The sequence below is a fragment of the Sus scrofa genome, chromosome 12 (assembly GCF_054392235.1).
Source record: "Sus scrofa isolate SSC_HxYL_T2T_F1_AM1 chromosome 12, Sscrofa_HxYL_maternal_Yorkshire_Landrace_v2.0, whole genome shotgun sequence".
Lineage (NCBI taxonomy): Eukaryota > Metazoa > Chordata > Mammalia > Artiodactyla > Suidae > Sus > Sus scrofa.
The window spans coordinates 42,134,940-42,151,775 of record NC_139394.1 but is presented as its reverse complement, the minus strand read 5'-3'; the positions used below and the strand labels follow the sequence as shown (position 1 = coordinate 42,151,775).

Genomic DNA, 16,836 nt, shown 5'->3' with positions numbered 1-16,836 from the left:
GAGTTGCTTTATTCTAGCCAATGATTACTCTTAACAGATAGTCCAAAAGATAGAGACTCTTTAAACACTTTTGGGTGAAATGAAATTTATGAAACATTGACATAAAAATGATGCTCCACAGAGTTCTACTTCCACCTTAAATGCAGAAAGCCTGAAAGAATGTCATTCTTAACGATAGGGATGGAGTAGGATAGTTACACAGGTAGTTGTGGAAGTCCCAATAAGGGACCACGGATAGAGAGGGAAACCTAGGGAGACTTTGGGAGATCACTCTAAGTTAATGATTGCTCAAGAAAGCCATCAGAACAAGGCAAGCTTACTGGACTAGCAGAGGTGCGAGATATGCCTCAAGTCACTGGGTCGGGCATAGATTACTGCGGCATCCAGGTTCAGGCCTAGGGCAGGAGTTTAAGGACCACCCTTTTGCTGACTTGAATAAGCACCGTGACAGTCCTAGTTTGACCTCATAGGGTCAAATAATCTCTTACCTGATACCAAGGAGGAGCTACTAAGAAGGAAGAGGTGGTCTTTTCCCATCCCCCACTCCCCTTGGATTATAAAACTGTAGCCCACCTAATTCTGAAGGTAGAGCTTCCTTGCCTGGCTGCTTGCATCTCTCACAAGCATCCAATCATTTTGTTTTAAATAGGGCTGCACACAGCATATGGAGGTTCCCAGGTTAGCAGTGGAATCGGAGCTGTAGCTGCTGGCCTACAGCCACAGCCATAGCAAGGCGGGATTCTTAATCTCCACTGAGCAAAGCCAGGGATTGAAACTGCATCTTATAGATGCCAGTCAGATTTGTTTCAGCTAAGGAATTCCTCGTCCTATCTTAATAAATCTATTTCTTGCCTATCACTTTGTCTCTCACTGAATTCCTTCTGGGCTGAGGCACAAAGAACCTGAACCTCAGTAAATCCAGACACCAGGGGTGTGAAAAATTGTGTGTTCAAGTCCCAGTCTGAGTTCTGGCTAGGTTTTAGTCCCAGCACATGGGATCAAGTCCCAACCTGGGTTCTAGCTGGATTCAAGACATATGTGCTTTCAGTTTCACTAAATGACACTAAAAACAACAACAACAAAAAGCCATTTAACTATTGTATTATATTTCTTGAGCCTATCTAAGGGCTGAGATAATAGGGCAATCTGTATCTGATAGCCCAAGAAGGAGAGATTCCTCTAAAACAATAGCAGGAAGAAGCAGCTCCTATACGAGTAAAAAAAAAAAAAAAAAAAAAAAAAAAAAAAAAAAATCAGCTAACGTTTTAACAAAGTGCTACTAATCTATTTCTTGTCTCTATAGATTTGGCTATCCCAGCCATTTCATACAAATGGAATAAAAAAACATGAGGTTCTTAACCACACTTTTCCACAGAAGCATAACAAGAAAGATACTAGATGTCCTTCCCACGATAGGTTATGACTCTAGTTAGGTATTAAAACTAACCCATCTCCTTTTATTTGTCCTTATACATCTAATTGTGCTTTTTTAATTACTTTTTGCTTATGTACATTTATTTCGAAACCACCATGAAACCTACTCTTACATTTCCTTTTTTTTTTTTTTTTTTTTTTTTTTTTTTCTGCTGTGTTTCTGGCATTTAGAAGTTCCCAACCTAGGGATCAAACCCATGCCACAGCTGTAACCAGAGCCACAGCAGTGACAATGCCAGATCCTTAAACCACTAAGCCACAAAGGAACTCCTTCATTTTCTATGTTTAGTAATTCTAGTATTAAAGGCAATGAATTTTTCACTGATAATAGCTTTGGTTGCTTCTCAGAAGACAAACAGTTAAAACCTTTTTCCTGATTATAAAAAGTGATTTTTTATATTTTTTATAAATAAAAAATTAAGCATTCCAAAAAAAAAAAAAATGAGGTCTTGGAGTTCCCATTGAGGCGCAGCGGAAATGAATTAACTGGGAACCATGAGGTTTCGGGTTGCGGGTTCGATCCCTGGTCTTGCTCAGTGGCTTAAGGATCTGGTGCTGCTGTGAGCTGTGGTGTAGGCTGGCAGCAACAGTTCTGATTCGACCCCTAGCCTGGATCCTCCATATGCCGTGGGTGAGGCCCTAAAAGGACAAAAAAAATAAATAAATGAGGTCTTTAGTGTTTGGCTTCTTTGACATAAAATGTTTTGGAGGTTCATCCATGCATTACCAGAAAACTTCATTTTTTATTAACAATATTCCACTGTATGGATATACCACATTTTGTTCTGTTGATGGACATCTGACTTGTATGCTGAAAACTTTAAACATCACTGAAAGAAATTAAAAATCTAAATAAATGGAAAGGAATTCTAATTTCATGAATCAGAACACTTAACTATTGTTAAAATGACAATACTTCCCAAATCAATCTACTGATTAAATGCAACTCCTATCAAAATCTGTTGCTTCTTTTGTAGAAATTGAAGAGCTGATCCTAAAATTCACATGTAAATGCAAGGGATCCCAAATAGATAGAGAAAAAGAAGAAAGCTGGAGAAATGACACTTTCTGATTTTAAAACTTATTAGAAAGTTAGAATAATCAAGGCAATGTGATACTGATGTAAGAACAGACACAGAAATCAATGGAATGGAATCAAGAATCCAGAAATAAAACCTTATGCTTATGGTCAATGATTTTCAAGAAGACTGATAAGACAATCCAATGGGAAAGAATAATCTTTTTAACCAACAGTGCTAGGATTGTAACAGGAAAGAACACCTGATTCTATATTGAATGTGTTCCTTTAGCTCTAACCTTTGTACTCTGTCGCTTGTGAATAGTCATGCTGGCTCTGCTCCTTTTGTAAAAGAATGTTGCCTATAGCCTGAAACACATAGGATAGGCCACTCTCAAGGCTCTGACCTTTAAAGGTATACCACTTTTATATTCATTTAGAGACAAAAAGTTGCAGAACAGAGAAAAACAGTTTTCTTACAGGAAGTTTGTAGGTATATTGTGGTCAGATCTACATGGACAGCTTTCAAGAACTGGGAAAGGGTTTGGCACCAAGAAGCTTGCAACAACCAGCCACACCCTCTCCCCCTTTAACGTAAAAGAGGCCTGAATTCTAACTTAGATAAGATGGTTCTTTGGGACACCAGTCTACTACCTTCTCGGTCTGTTAGATTTCCAAATAAAGTCACTACTCCTTGCCCCAACAACTCATCTTTTGATTTGTTGGCCTGTCATGCAGCAAGCAGTAGGAGTTTGTACTTGTTACCAACCAAAGTACTATTTTCAAAATAATGAAGTTGGGAAACTTCTGTTATGGCTCAACCAACTAGTACCCATGAGGTTGCGGGTTTGATCTCTGGCCTCGCCCAGTGGGTTAAGGATCCGGGGTTGCCATGATCTGTGATATAGGTCACAGACACGGCTCAGATCCCTCGTTGCTGTGGCTATGGCGTAGGCCAGCAGCTGTAACTCCAATTCAGCCCCTATCCTGGAACTTCCATATGTCACAAGTGGGGCCCTAAACAAACAAACAAACAAAAGTACATATGTAAAAGTTACCACTAAAAAAAAAAGGAATGAAGTTGGACTCATCACACCATACACAAAAATTAGCACTAAATGGATGAGACCTAAAGGTAAGAGCTACAATTCTTAGAAAGAAACAGAAGAGCAAATCTTTGTGACCGTGGGTTAGGCAATGGTTTCCTGGACACAACCCCAAAAAGAAAAGTGATAAAAGGAAAAATAGGTAAACTAGACTTCATCAAATTTTTAAGGTTTTATGTTTCAAAGAACACCATCAAGAGAGCAAAATTACAGAATGGGAGAAATTATTTGCAAATCATGGATCTTAAAAGAGATCTGTATCTAGAATATATAAAAACTCTTACAACTCAAGAACAAAAAGACACAAAGAAACAAGGGCCTAATTGGATATCTGTTAGTAGGTATGTAGATGTGCACATGTAAATCTTATTCATCCAAAAACAACGTCCGATATTCTGACCTAAGTTTTCCCAGCACCACAAATTACACTATCTGTCAGTTTTGACTTTAAGGAAGAAGAGAAGCTGTGGGGAAAGAAAGGCTTAAGTCAGTATATATTTGAATTTGGAAGCATCTTGTTTTAATTATTAAGGATTCAGTTTAAATCCCTTCCTCTAACCAGCAACATATTATCTCATTAAACTCCTAGTTATATCTTAAAATGAAAAATTCTAAATTTCAAATTTTTATATTATAGTAGCATTTAAGACAAAAAGATAAAATAGAAAATAGGAAGAGGAATTCAGAGGAAAAAAAAAAAGAACCCAATAAACAGTATTAGGAAAAAACTAATTCTGTCATAAATCTGAAATAATGACTGAACAAGAAAGTATATAACTTTGCACAGGAACACATATAATAGAATTAATGCAACATATATTCCCACCAAAAAGATTAACACACACAAAAAAGCAATAAATGTAATTTCCATATTATGTAAGCCATAAGGTTCAAAAAAATACACAGCACAGGTCAGAAATAACAACTGTCATTAATTAGGAATGGCGAACTGAAGTTTTATGAAACACACCAAGCTTAAAATTCTTACGATAATTTTCAGTTTTATTAATTTTATTCTCATTTCGCCTTTAGAACAACATAATAACATATCTCCAGACATATCTATAAAATAGTGAATTAAATGTTAGAAAGGGGATACTTATATCAACGTAGCTTATTTTACATCTACCAAAAAAAATTTAGTACAATTTAAGTAAGCCTTTACAAGTTACAATAATCCAGTGTTTCATATACAACATTTAATTGTAGAAAACTGATTTAATTACATTTTACTATATTGGAAAATTTTAAACTCAAAAATTTATAAAAATAACTTCCAGAAATTCCTGTTGTGGCTCAGTGGTTAACGAATCCGACTAGGAACCATGAGGTTGCGGGTTTGACCCCTGGCCTTGCTCAGTGGGTTAGGGATCCGGCATTGCCAGGAGCTATGGTGTAAGTTGCAGACACAGCTTGGATCCTGTGTTGCTGTTTCTGTGGCTGTGGCGTAGATTGGCAGCTACAGCTCCAATATAACCCCTAGCCTGGGAACCTCCATACGCTACAGGTGCAGTCCTAAAAAGCGAAGAAACAAAAAACATAAAACAAAAAAAACTCCCAACATAAAAAATTATATGTCAGAATGATAAAGTTTATAAGCATAACAAGCCAGTCATATACATGGTCCCATGATTACAACCAGTGGCTATAAAAGCTCAGAACACAAGAAGCAGAACTGCAGCTCTGCAGTAGTCCCATTTGGCCTCTGAGAACACAGTTATATTGACACTGAAAACTAGAGCTGTTTAGTTACTCAGCAAGGAAACTAACTGTACAGAAGATTAAATCTGTCAAGACCAGGAGAGCTCTCAAGACTCAAAGGCAAGCCTAGAACATAAAGATTACCTCAGCAACTTTTGGAGGCACTCCGTCCCCAAGCACTTCCCTGATGAAGCAGTGCTGGCCCATGTAATAGGAGAGTCCACAGGTTCTCTTGAAGGCATCTTTCAGTCGTTTCAGCTCAACATCTGTAACTGCAATTCAGAAATAAAAGATGGGTAAGAAACCTGAGGAGATAACTTCTCGAGATCTTCACATTTTTTTCAACCCACTTCCTAATAAAAATTGGCAAGTATTACTTCACTGGTCAAATGAGTAAAACAAACCCAAAGGTTTTTTTGGGTTTTTTTTTGTTTGTTTGTTTGTTTGTCTTTTTGCTATTTCTTGGGCCGCTCCCGCGGCATATGGAGAGTCCCAGGCTAGGGATCGAATCAGAGCTGTAGCCACCAGCCTACGCCAGACCCACAGCAACAAGGGATCCGAGCCGCGTCTGCGAACTACACCACAGCTCACGGCAACGCCGGACCCTTAACCCACTGAGCAAGGGCAGGGACCGAACCCGCAACTTCATGGTTCCTAGTCAGATTCGTTAACCACTGCGCCACGACGGGAACTCCCCAAAGGTATTTTTCATAATTCTAATATTTTCAATTCTAACCTAGAAAGTAAATATGAAAATTCCTGTATCTTTGAGAGTTCCCACTGTGGCTCAGCAGGTTAAGAACTTGACACAATGTCTGTGAGGAGGAGGGTTCAATTCCTGGCCTCTCTCAGTAGGTTAAAGACCAGCATTGCCTAAAGCTACGGCACAGATCAGAGATGCAGCTCGGATCTGGTGTTGCCATGCTGTGGCATAGAGCAGCAGCTGCAGTTCTAATTTGTCCCCTAGCCCAGGAACGTCCACATGCCACAGATATGGCAAAAAAAAAAAATTCCTGTATCTTCCAATGATAGAACATTACATTATGCGTACAAATTTTAGGCAGGGGCAAGGAACAGGTAATTAAGTATTTCAAATTTAAGTATTTGAAATTAGCAGGTAAGCTAAATGGCATTAGACTCCAGCATTAAAATATTTTTAGCAGCAGTGCACTCTTTCCTCTGGGATAAAAATTATGTATTTATACTCTTTGAGCACGTATCTATCTATGTAGAATATAGCCCCCACGTTTAGCTCAGATTGTCAGCAACAATAAAGAAAGCAGCCCATAAATAGATGATTCTAATAACACATAATTTTTAGACACCCACTATCAAAAAAATTACTGAGCCATTACTTTATTTTAGGCACTGAAGACTTCTTTCACTGAATAGAACAATCTCTGTCGACATTGACAGAAAAAGAAATACTCCTTAGTATTATGTGATTAGTACAATGGTCACATTGGAGGCACAGTAATGTATCTTTAGCCCAGGATGGAAGACAAGAGTTCTAGACACAAAGGATGACTGCATAAAATTTTAAAGGCTAACCCAAGCAAAAGGGACAGGGCATGCCAGGCAGAGATAACAGTTTGTTTCAAAGTGCAATGACGTATAAAACGTATAGAGAATTACACGTTACTATAACAAAACGCACAAGGGGGGGAATAGTAAGGCAGTCATTGACCAAGTCACAGAAGTTTTCTTCTGACATAATAAGGAAGGGATTCAGTCAGATACAATTCAAAGACAAACTCCAGGCTGACAGGAAACAGGACACAGTCGCATAAAATTCATATAGTTTACCAGTTCTGTAGAGAATAGAACTAACCTGAAAGCAAAAAGTAGACTGCTATTATAAGAAGAAAAGGTGGAGCTAAATCTGGGAAGTATCTAGAAAGAAAAGTCAGTAGAATAAGGCTTGACTGAAAGCAGAAGCAATCTAGAGTAACACTCAGGATTCTATCTTGGGACACCTGAAGGATGACGGCATTAGCACGTAGAAAGGGAATGTGAGAAAAAAGTGAGGAAGCAAAACTAATAAATTCTGGTAAGAACATACTGAAAATGAGGAACCTTGGGGAGAGCCATTGGGTTTTTACAATTATGAATGTAAAGCTTAGGAGCGGTTTGATGACAGTCATCAGCATATAGGTGGCAATTCTAGCCATGAGTAAAAAAAAAGCACAATTGGACAGAGACAAAACTGGAAAAAACCAATGCTTACAGTACCTGTAGAGAAAGAAAAACTACTCAAAGAAGACTGAGAAGGAATAGTTAAACAGGAAAAACATAAGAGAGTTCCCATTGTGGCTCAGTGGTTAACGAATCCAACTAGGAACCATGAGGTTTCGGGTTTGATCCCTGGCCTTGCTCAGTGGGTTAAGGATCCCACGTTGCTGTGAGCTATGGTGTAGGTCACAGACGTGGCTCGGATTCCCACGTTGCTGTGGCTCTGGCATAGGCTGGCAGCTACAGCTCTGATTAGACCCCCCTACATATGCCACGGGTGCGGCCCTAGAAAAGGCAAAAGAACAAAAAAAAAAAGAAAAACATAAGAGAGTAGTCTCCAAATGACAGGAAGAAGGAACTGGCCTACAACCTCAAGTAAGGCAGGAAAGTCCAGCAAGATAAAGACTGAAGACTGCCTGGCAACATATTATCATCCAATAAAAGTCTGTGGTAGGGAGGGAAAGTCCATGGGTTCAACAACTTGTAGGGTAATGATAAAAACACTAATATAAAGAACTAATATTTGAATAAGTAGCTAGAGAAAAGTACGAACACTAGATGCTTATTTCATGAAAAACTATGCTTATTTCATGAAAAATTTAACATATTAACAGTCCCAATTTACTGATTCTTTCTTCTTTTTTAGAATGCAAAAGTGAGAAACAGAACAAAGCTCATTTTATAAATTACAGTAACAAAGGAGAAATTACTTTAGTTAATGGGATACCTATTTCTTTCATATGCCCCATTTTCAATAACGGCTTTACTAAAAAATTAGCATGTTCATAATCTAGTGGAAGAGACAAGAAAAAATTATCAATCATTATGATATAAAATGATAATCTTGGGAGTTCCCGTTGTGGCTCACAGAAACAAATCCGACTAGTATACAAGAGGATGTGAGTTCAATCCCTGGCCTCACTCAGTGGGTTAAGGAAGGATCCGGCGTTGCCATAAGCTGTGGTGTAGGTCACAGATGTGGCTCGGATCCCGCACTGCTGTAGCTATGACACAGACCAGCAGCTGTAGCTCCAATTTGACCCCTAGCCTGGGAATCTCCATATGCCTTGGGTGTGGCCCTAAAAAGAAAAAAAAAAAAAAAAAAAAAAATATATATATATATATATATATACTGCTGGGTATAGACATTTGAAGGACTGTTTGATAGTATGTTAGAAAAAAAATGGCTTCCTGATGACTAATGCATTTATTCATTAATAACATGAAAAAAATGTACATGTAAGCATTTTAAAAGTTGTAAAAGCAAACAACATCCATCAGCAGAAAACAAAGTTACTGTATACGCACAAAACACAACTATCAGACACTAAAATATCACCAGAGAGCCAGATTTACTGAAGAACAGTATTTTTATTCAAAATAAAGTCTAACAATTCCTTGTAGACAAGGAATATATAAAAGTGCTCATTCTACAAGTAAAATTTTGAAAATTTTAAAAATAAAAATTTAAACAAGATGGAAAATAAAAGCGTATCAAGCCTAGTAAAATTTCAAGGTAGGAAAACATAATATTAATGCAGTTGTTTTAGTTTTAGAAAGAAAAAGCTATTTCAGGAAAAAACAGAACACTGAACACGTGTTTTTTTTTTTAAACTCCTATCCTTCTAGAGACTTCACTAAAATTACAGCAAGAATTTTAAAAAAGACAAACTCACAAGGACAAAGAGCATAGGAGAAAAAAGAACTAAGAACCTAAGAGATAGTCAATTTTTTCTGGTGAACATTAGTGTCTGGAGGAGTGGTGACTGACCTAAGCAAACCAAAGGAAATCGAAAGCCAAGCACTAGCAGTTGAGAAATGTGAAGAAGGAAGTAAACTTAATTTACCCTGTCTAGAGCATTCCGAAAAGGCCAGGAATTCACTGTACTAATTACCACCAAAAAAAAAAAAAAAAAAAAAAAAAAAAAAAGTAGGTGGAGGTAGAAGGTGAGATTGAAGAGAAATTGATTGAAAGTTACATGAAGACTACATAGACTCTTGGGTCCCTTGCATAATGCGGTCAGGCACCAATCTACCATCTACCCACACACCCATCACTTTTAGATGTAGATATTTAGCAAAAACCAGAGATAAATCTGGAGAAACTGAGACAGAAAGGCTCCATACATGGAAACACTAGATTGAGCTATAGGAAGGACAATGAGGTATGAAAAAAGCTAAGGATTAAGTGAGTATTGGCATCTAGCTGCCCTCCCTTGCCCTACTCTGACATATACATCAACTGGGCAGAACAAATGAGGATTCTACTCCGAAAAAAAATTAATGATCCCAGAACAAAGACATACTGCTACTGATATGGGGTGAGGGGGATATCTCCAATATCCTCTAGGTCCCCAAAAAGAAAACAAACAACTCAACGGGTGATATACTCAAACATGTAAGTCTGCCAATCTATCTTTTAATGCATCACTCTTTAAGATAAAAAGGTAATTTGGCAGTTATTATAAAGCATATACTTACTTATCCTATGACCCAACAATTCCACTCCTTGCTATCCACCCAAGAAAATACTGCGAACTTCCACTCCTTGCTATCTACCCAAGAAAATACAGAGGAGCTTTATCAAAAATAGCAAAAAAAAAAAAAGGAGCTTCCATTATAGCACAAGCAGAAACAAATCCGACTAGGAACCATGACATTGTGGGTTTGATCCGTGGCCTTGCTCAGTGGGTTAAGGATCTGGTGTCACTGTGAGCTGTGAGGTAGGTCAGAGACGCGGCTTGGATCCTGCATTGCTGTGGCTGTGGCGTCGGCCAGCACCTGTAGCTCTGGTTAGACCCCAAGCCTGGGAACCTCCATATGCCGTGGGTGTGGCCCAAAAAAAAAAAAAAAAATCTAGAACAACAACCCCGTGATTCATGAACAGGTGAATAAATGTGGCATTTCAATACAATGGAACAGTATTTTGCAATAAAATGAAGAAACCTCTGATTCATGCAATAATATACATGGATCTCAAAAACTAGGCTGAGCAAAAGAAGCCAGACCCAAAAGAACTGCATTATATCAAAGTCTTAAAAAGCTATAGTGTCAAAGATAGTGGTTGACAGGTACTGAACTGAGAAGTATGTGGCTAGAATTATCGGAAACAGACACTGCAAAGAGACAGGAGGGAAATCTTCTGAGGTGATGGAAATGTTTTATATATTTGACTGGAATTGTTGCTGCACAAGTGAATACAATTGTTAAAAGTTACTAAACTGAGTATTTAAAATCTGTGCATTTTATTGTGTGTAAATTACATATCAATAGAGTCGACTTAAAAATGAGTAAACAGCCAAGAACACCAAATGCTGAGAAAGATTTCAACAAGAAAGGTACCAAACAAAGAAAGGGAACGGGGGGTGGGGTGGGGGGGCAGAAATAATGAAGAATGATGAAAAAATATTAAAACCTCCAAATATTCTTAGAAAAGGAGCAAAAGAAAATTACATCCAAGTAAGAACAGGATACTAAAAAATAAGGGAAAAGTACAAACAGTATCTTTTACCTTTCCCAGCAAGCTACAGGAGAATGTCCTGCAACAAAATGAGGGAATAACAAAGGAATGAAAAGGAAATACTGATTGCAGCATGAGAGGTATAAGGAATATCCAGGATGACTAAGACATGATATACCAGGAGGACAGCTATGCAGTAAGTCCAGCAAGGTGGGGACCAGGTAAGAAATGAAGGGCTCCAGAATAAAAAAGGGAAGAAAGTGTGAATCTGACTAGCATCCATGAGAATGCAGGTTCGATCCCTGGCCTTGCTCAGTGGATTAAGGATCCAGCATTGCCACAAGCTGTGGTGTAGGTCACAGACGAGGCTGGGACCTGACGTTGCTGTAGCTGTGGTGTAGGCTGGTGGCTACAGCTACAATTTGACCCCTAGCCTGGGATCCTCCATATGCCTCAGGTATGGCCCTAAAAAGACAAAATAAATAAATAAATAAATCTCAAGAACTAGTTTTACTTTTAGGTTTTTCTTTTTTCTTTCTTTTTAGGGACATACCCATGGCACATGGAGGTTCCCAGGCTAGGGGTCTAATCAGAGCTACACCTGCCAGCCTATACCACAGTCGCAGCAACGCCAGATCCTTAACCCATTGATAGAGGCCAGGGATCGAACCTGCAACCTCATGTTTTCTAGTCAGATTCATTTCCACTGCACCATGACAGGAACTCCTAGGTTTTTCTTAATTAAGGAAGTATACAAACATTTCAAGTACACCTATAACATTGTCACGAGAATTAGGAAACCAGCCCAAATCTTATTGAAAACTACAGAAAAAGAACTTAAGTCCTTTCTCAAGCAGGAAGTAAGTGTAAACAAAAGACAAGGGAACACTCAAGGCAAAGAACCAAGGGAGAAAGTAAAAGCAATTGCACAGAAAGGGCAGATACAGAAAAAGAGAAAACAAAGATTATAGTGTTCACCAATGAAACAGTCCTCCCAGTAAGACCCTCTGAAATGCAATCAATCAATCAAAAATAAATTAATTAAAGATTACTGGGACCTTACTTATCATAGGCTCAGACACTGTGCTAGGCCATGAGGAACACAAAACTGCTAAGACAGCCAACTCTAACTTCAAGGAACTCAACAGCTAAGAAACAGACTTGTGAATAAGCAATGACAATATAATAAATATATAAAAGACATAGTTGTGCATAGAGGAAGAACACCTAAAAGGGGAGAAAGAATGCTCTAAAACTACATTACTAAGCCCAACTTAGAGAAGAGCAGATGCCTAGTTGCATCTAGTGATTATTTGCATACATTCTTTCTGCAAAGCTCTCCTGTGAATTCTTCTTACATTTGACCATCTACAGAATGACATTCTCAAGACCTATTTGACATATAATAAACCTAGTATAGCAACTTTTCAACATAAACAACCTAATCACCAGCTATAATGCTTTTAGGAGAAAACTGTAGTCTCCTGAGCTAAGTGAGATTTACAGGTAATATCAACTGATATGACTAGATTTAAATCAATAGTAATTTGAAGAACAGCAGATAACTAACTTCAGAAACTCCCCCATGTGGTTTAAGGTCCATGACCTCCTCACTTGGATGGGGGATGAACAAACATCAGACATGGACAGTGGTGTTAGCCATAAATATGTGCTTCCTGGACACCCTCTCATCCAAGATTTTCCGATCTCTCATCACTTGGTTTTTTGAGTAGGCTGAAGACAACAGTGTACTGTGGTGGGCTAAGGGGAGAACACTGAATTCACTCCAGGCAGTTTATGTCCCACTGAAGGACCACATATTCAGGGCACTGGGCACTGACAAGAAACCTGTGCTTCTTTAATACTCTCCACAATTTCTGAACAACATTCCATCTGATCCTTTATCATCACTCTCAATAAATATTGTCCAAATAAATTCAATTCATGTGTAATTCCAACTCCAAGGGCCAGAAACATAAGGCATCTCTCTTACATTTGACTATTCTCAGGACTGACAATAGGAAGAAAAGCTGTATGAATAAAAATACTGTTCCTTTTCTCTGGAACACAAGTGCAAACATAAAAGGAATTACTGGTGGTGGTAAAGAATGATGATGCAAAGCTCAAAAACGGAAATACCTGCAAGAACCAGAAGAGTAATTTTTTTTCCTTTTTTGGGGGGGCTGCACCCATGGCACATGGAGGTTCCCAGGCTAGGGGTCTAACCAGATCTATAGCTGCCAGCCTATGCTACAGCCATAGCAACACCAGATTCGAGCCACGTCTGCGACCTACACCACAGCTCATAGCAAGACCAGATCCTTAACCCACTGAGCAAGGCCAGGGATCAAACCCACAACCTCATGGTTCCCAGTCAGATTCATTTCCGCTGTGCCACGATGGGAACTCCAGAAGGGTAATATAAATGATGAAGTGGGCCAGGTGGGATATGTGAAACCCTGGAGAGCACATATCCCTTCTACAGTGTGAAGCTGCTACTAAGATCCAGGCATATGCTGCAAAGTGGTAATGTGGAAACCAGGAATATAAATTTTTTGTGAAATCTCTTCTACTTTAAAAGTAATAGAAACTAATTAAAAAAAAATGTAATCAAAATGCAGTCTCAATATGGCCCACCAGGTGCCAAGTTTGACCACCTCCAGCCAAATGGTTAAGAGCACAAACAAAACATATATGCTTGAATCATACATATATATATATATATATATATGGCAGTAACAAGGGTGTCCCCTGCTTACTTTCTACTCCTAACTCTGGAGCAAAGTCCTGAAAATGAGGACTGGAGAAAGGAGATAAAAGCCCAACAAACAAGAGCAACAAATTTTCTGCCCCTTTCCTCTTTCCTCCTTACCTATAGAATAATATTACCATCCCAACAGACCCAGCTGGAACAAAGGGGAGGGAAGGAAAAGAGAGCTAGCAAGCAGAAGAGGAAGGGAAATATCAAGAAGAGGAAGGCAATATCTGCAATTTCCGTACACAGGCAAGCATACGGGAAAAGTATTGTCATTAACTGTAAAGAATGCACCCAAGTCATCTCTTGGTATCCTCTGGGGATTGGTTCCAGAGCATCCCCCCAAACCCCAGGATACCAAAACCTGCAGATGCTCAAAGTCCTTCATATAAAATGGTGTAGTTTAGTATTTGCACGTAACTTACACAAGTCCTCCTGTATGCTTTAAACCATCTCTATACTCCTGATGATACCTGACATGATGTAAATGCTATGTAAAGTGTCATAAATACAATGTAAATGTTATGTAAATAGCTGCCTGAGCATAGCAGGAGTGGCAAATTGAGTTTACATTTTGGAACTTTCTGGAACTTTTCCCCAAATATTTTCGATCCACAGTTAACTGAATCTATAGATGAGGACCCTGTGAATATGGAGAGCCAACTCTATTAGATTTGAGCATGAGTGCTGTCTGAAAGCCAGGTTACACATAACTATGAGTATTCATAAAAACTTTAAAAGGTCATTAACATTCTGTAGTTATAAACAAAATAAAGCTTTCCTTTGTAAGACAAATTTTGCTATCAATATCACATAAAAGAAGCAAATCAAGGAGTTCCCGTCGTGGCTCAGCAGTTAACGAATCTGACTAGGAACCATGAGGTTGTGGATTTGATCCATGGCCTTGCTCAGTGGGTTAAAGATCCGGCGTTGCTGTGAGCTGTGGTGTAGGTCGCAGACATGGCTCGGATCCCGAGTTGCTGTGGCTCTGGAGTAGGCCGGTGGCTATAGCTCTGATTGGACCCCTAGCCTGGTAACCTCCATATGCCATAGGAGCAGCCCTAGAAAAGGCAAAAAGACAAAAAAAAAAAAAAAAAAAGAAGTCAAGAGCCATATGATCTTAGAAGACCCAAAGGTTCAATCTGGTAATTCTGTTACACACACTGGCTATAGGTCGGACTAAATATGATATTTACTCAAAGCATGGGTACATTCATTTGCTGTATGTATTATATTTATCTATAAAGGCTCCTAAATCATAGTTGAACTAAAATCACATTTTATGAAGTCTACCTTGTATCAGATTAAATAGAGCTTATATTCCACTTAACCCAAAGATCAAACACAAGACTAGTTTAGAGTTCATTAAATCTAAGACTTCTCTAGAGGATATTTTATTTCATTTTTTAGTCTTTTTAAGGCCTCACCTGAGGCATATGGAGGTTCCCAGGTTAGGGGTCTAATCGGAGTTGTAGCCGTTGGCCTCTGCCACAGCCACAGCCACCGCCAGATCTGAGCCATACCTGCAACCTACACCACAGCTCATGGCAATGCCGGATCCTTAACCCACAAAGCAAGTAAGGCCAGAGATCAAACCTGCGTCATCATGGATAACAGATTCGTTTCTGCTGAGCCACTACGGGAACTCCAAGGGTATTTTAAATTTATAAATCAAGAGCAGAAAAAAAAACATTTTATAGTTTTTGTCTAGCAGTTTCCAGTTACACAGTAATCCAAGTATATTCTCAATTGACCCTATAACGGTATGAAAAATAAAGAAAACAACAGAAATATGTATTTCACTTATATACAGGTATCCCCCACTTTTCAGAAGTTCACTTTATGCCACTTTGCTTTATGAGAAACCTATGTTAGCACCTGTTTTGCTGACAAAAAGAAATCCAAAGAGGATTTTTGCTTTTACGAAAAAAAGGCGAAAAATGAAAAGAGCTTTCAGCATTTGTTTTGCAGAGAGCTATTACAGAGGCATCATGCACCCAGAGCAGCAAGAGTGGCACTGCCAAGCTCCCTCTCCGGGAACTACACCAGCATCTCAGCATCAAGCTGCCATAGCTCAGAACTGTGTCTGAGAGCATCTGTGTTTTACCTCAATTTACTTTGTATATTTTTAGAAAAATGTGTCCTATGGTGACTGCCTCTTTGCCTTACGCCATTTCCACTTACAAAAGGTCTCACAGGAATGTTCTACTTTCAGACGGTGGGGAAAACTTGTATATTGTAATAGGCAATAGTGTTGGGTGCTATGCAGGATGCAAAAAATAAACCACGGTCCTTGGGTTTAAAAACTTAAAATCTGTCAACAAATATCTGAGTGTTTATTACAGGCCAGGCAGGCACTATGTTCTATATTTACTCCATTAGTTCTTAATCCTAGAATCAACTGAGGAACATTCACAGAATGCTGATGCCCAGGCTCCACTCCAAGCCAATAAATCAAAGTCTCTGGAAGTAGGATCTAGGAATTCAAATGTTTGCTAAATAAATGAATACATAAGTAACATGCTAATAATACAAAGAACAACATAATAAATGGCCTAAGGGGTATAAACAAGTTCTACAGGAGTACAGTAGAAGAAATTACAGAAGAGGAATCTAGTAACATTTCATGGGGGGAGGCAGTTCTCACACTAGAAAATTAAGAATGAGTACAAGACAGAGAGACATGAAGAACATGTCAAGTATTAGAAAGGGAGTGAGCAATGGCATCAGATGTTAGGAATGTTCAGAGGACTGTTGGAGAGGCTGGAATAGAAAGTGTGGGGATTACAAAAGGGAAAAGTATGGAAAGAGAAGTGGAAGGAATATCTAGGGTGATAAGTATGCTAATGAGTTTTTTTCTTTTTCAGGAGTTATTCTGGTTAGAGTGTGGAAGAAGTATAATAAAGTGTAAAAATTTTAAATTGGGAATGCAAATCTGGAAGCTATTGAAAAACTAAATTTAAGACTTCTATTAAGTGTTCAGTGTTCACATTAACACAGCATATTCCACACTGAAAAAAGTTCCAAAGAGTAGACTCAAGCACTTAATGATTAGAGACAGGAAAATGCAGAAATAAAGGAAAGCAGTCAAGCAAGAAAAAGTAATAATAGCTTTAACAATGGAGTCACA

At 38.6% G+C, this 16,836-nt stretch overlaps 1 protein-coding gene across 6 annotated transcripts in view; it reads right to left on the bottom strand.

Annotated features, from left to right (window-relative positions):
- USP32 (ubiquitin specific peptidase 32) overlaps nt 1-16,836 on the bottom strand; it is a 250,342-nt gene that overhangs the window by 157,568 nt on the left and 75,938 nt on the right. For all 6 annotated transcript variants that reach the window (XM_084985059.1, XM_084985061.1, XM_084985058.1 and 3 more), the window contains one exon: nt 5,404-5,531. In XM_084985059.1, the coding sequence (XP_084841185.1) occupies nt 5,404-5,466 (63 nt within the window). In that variant the 5' untranslated portion in view covers nt 5,467-5,531. The remainder of the gene's footprint in view (nt 1-5,403; nt 5,532-16,836) is intronic.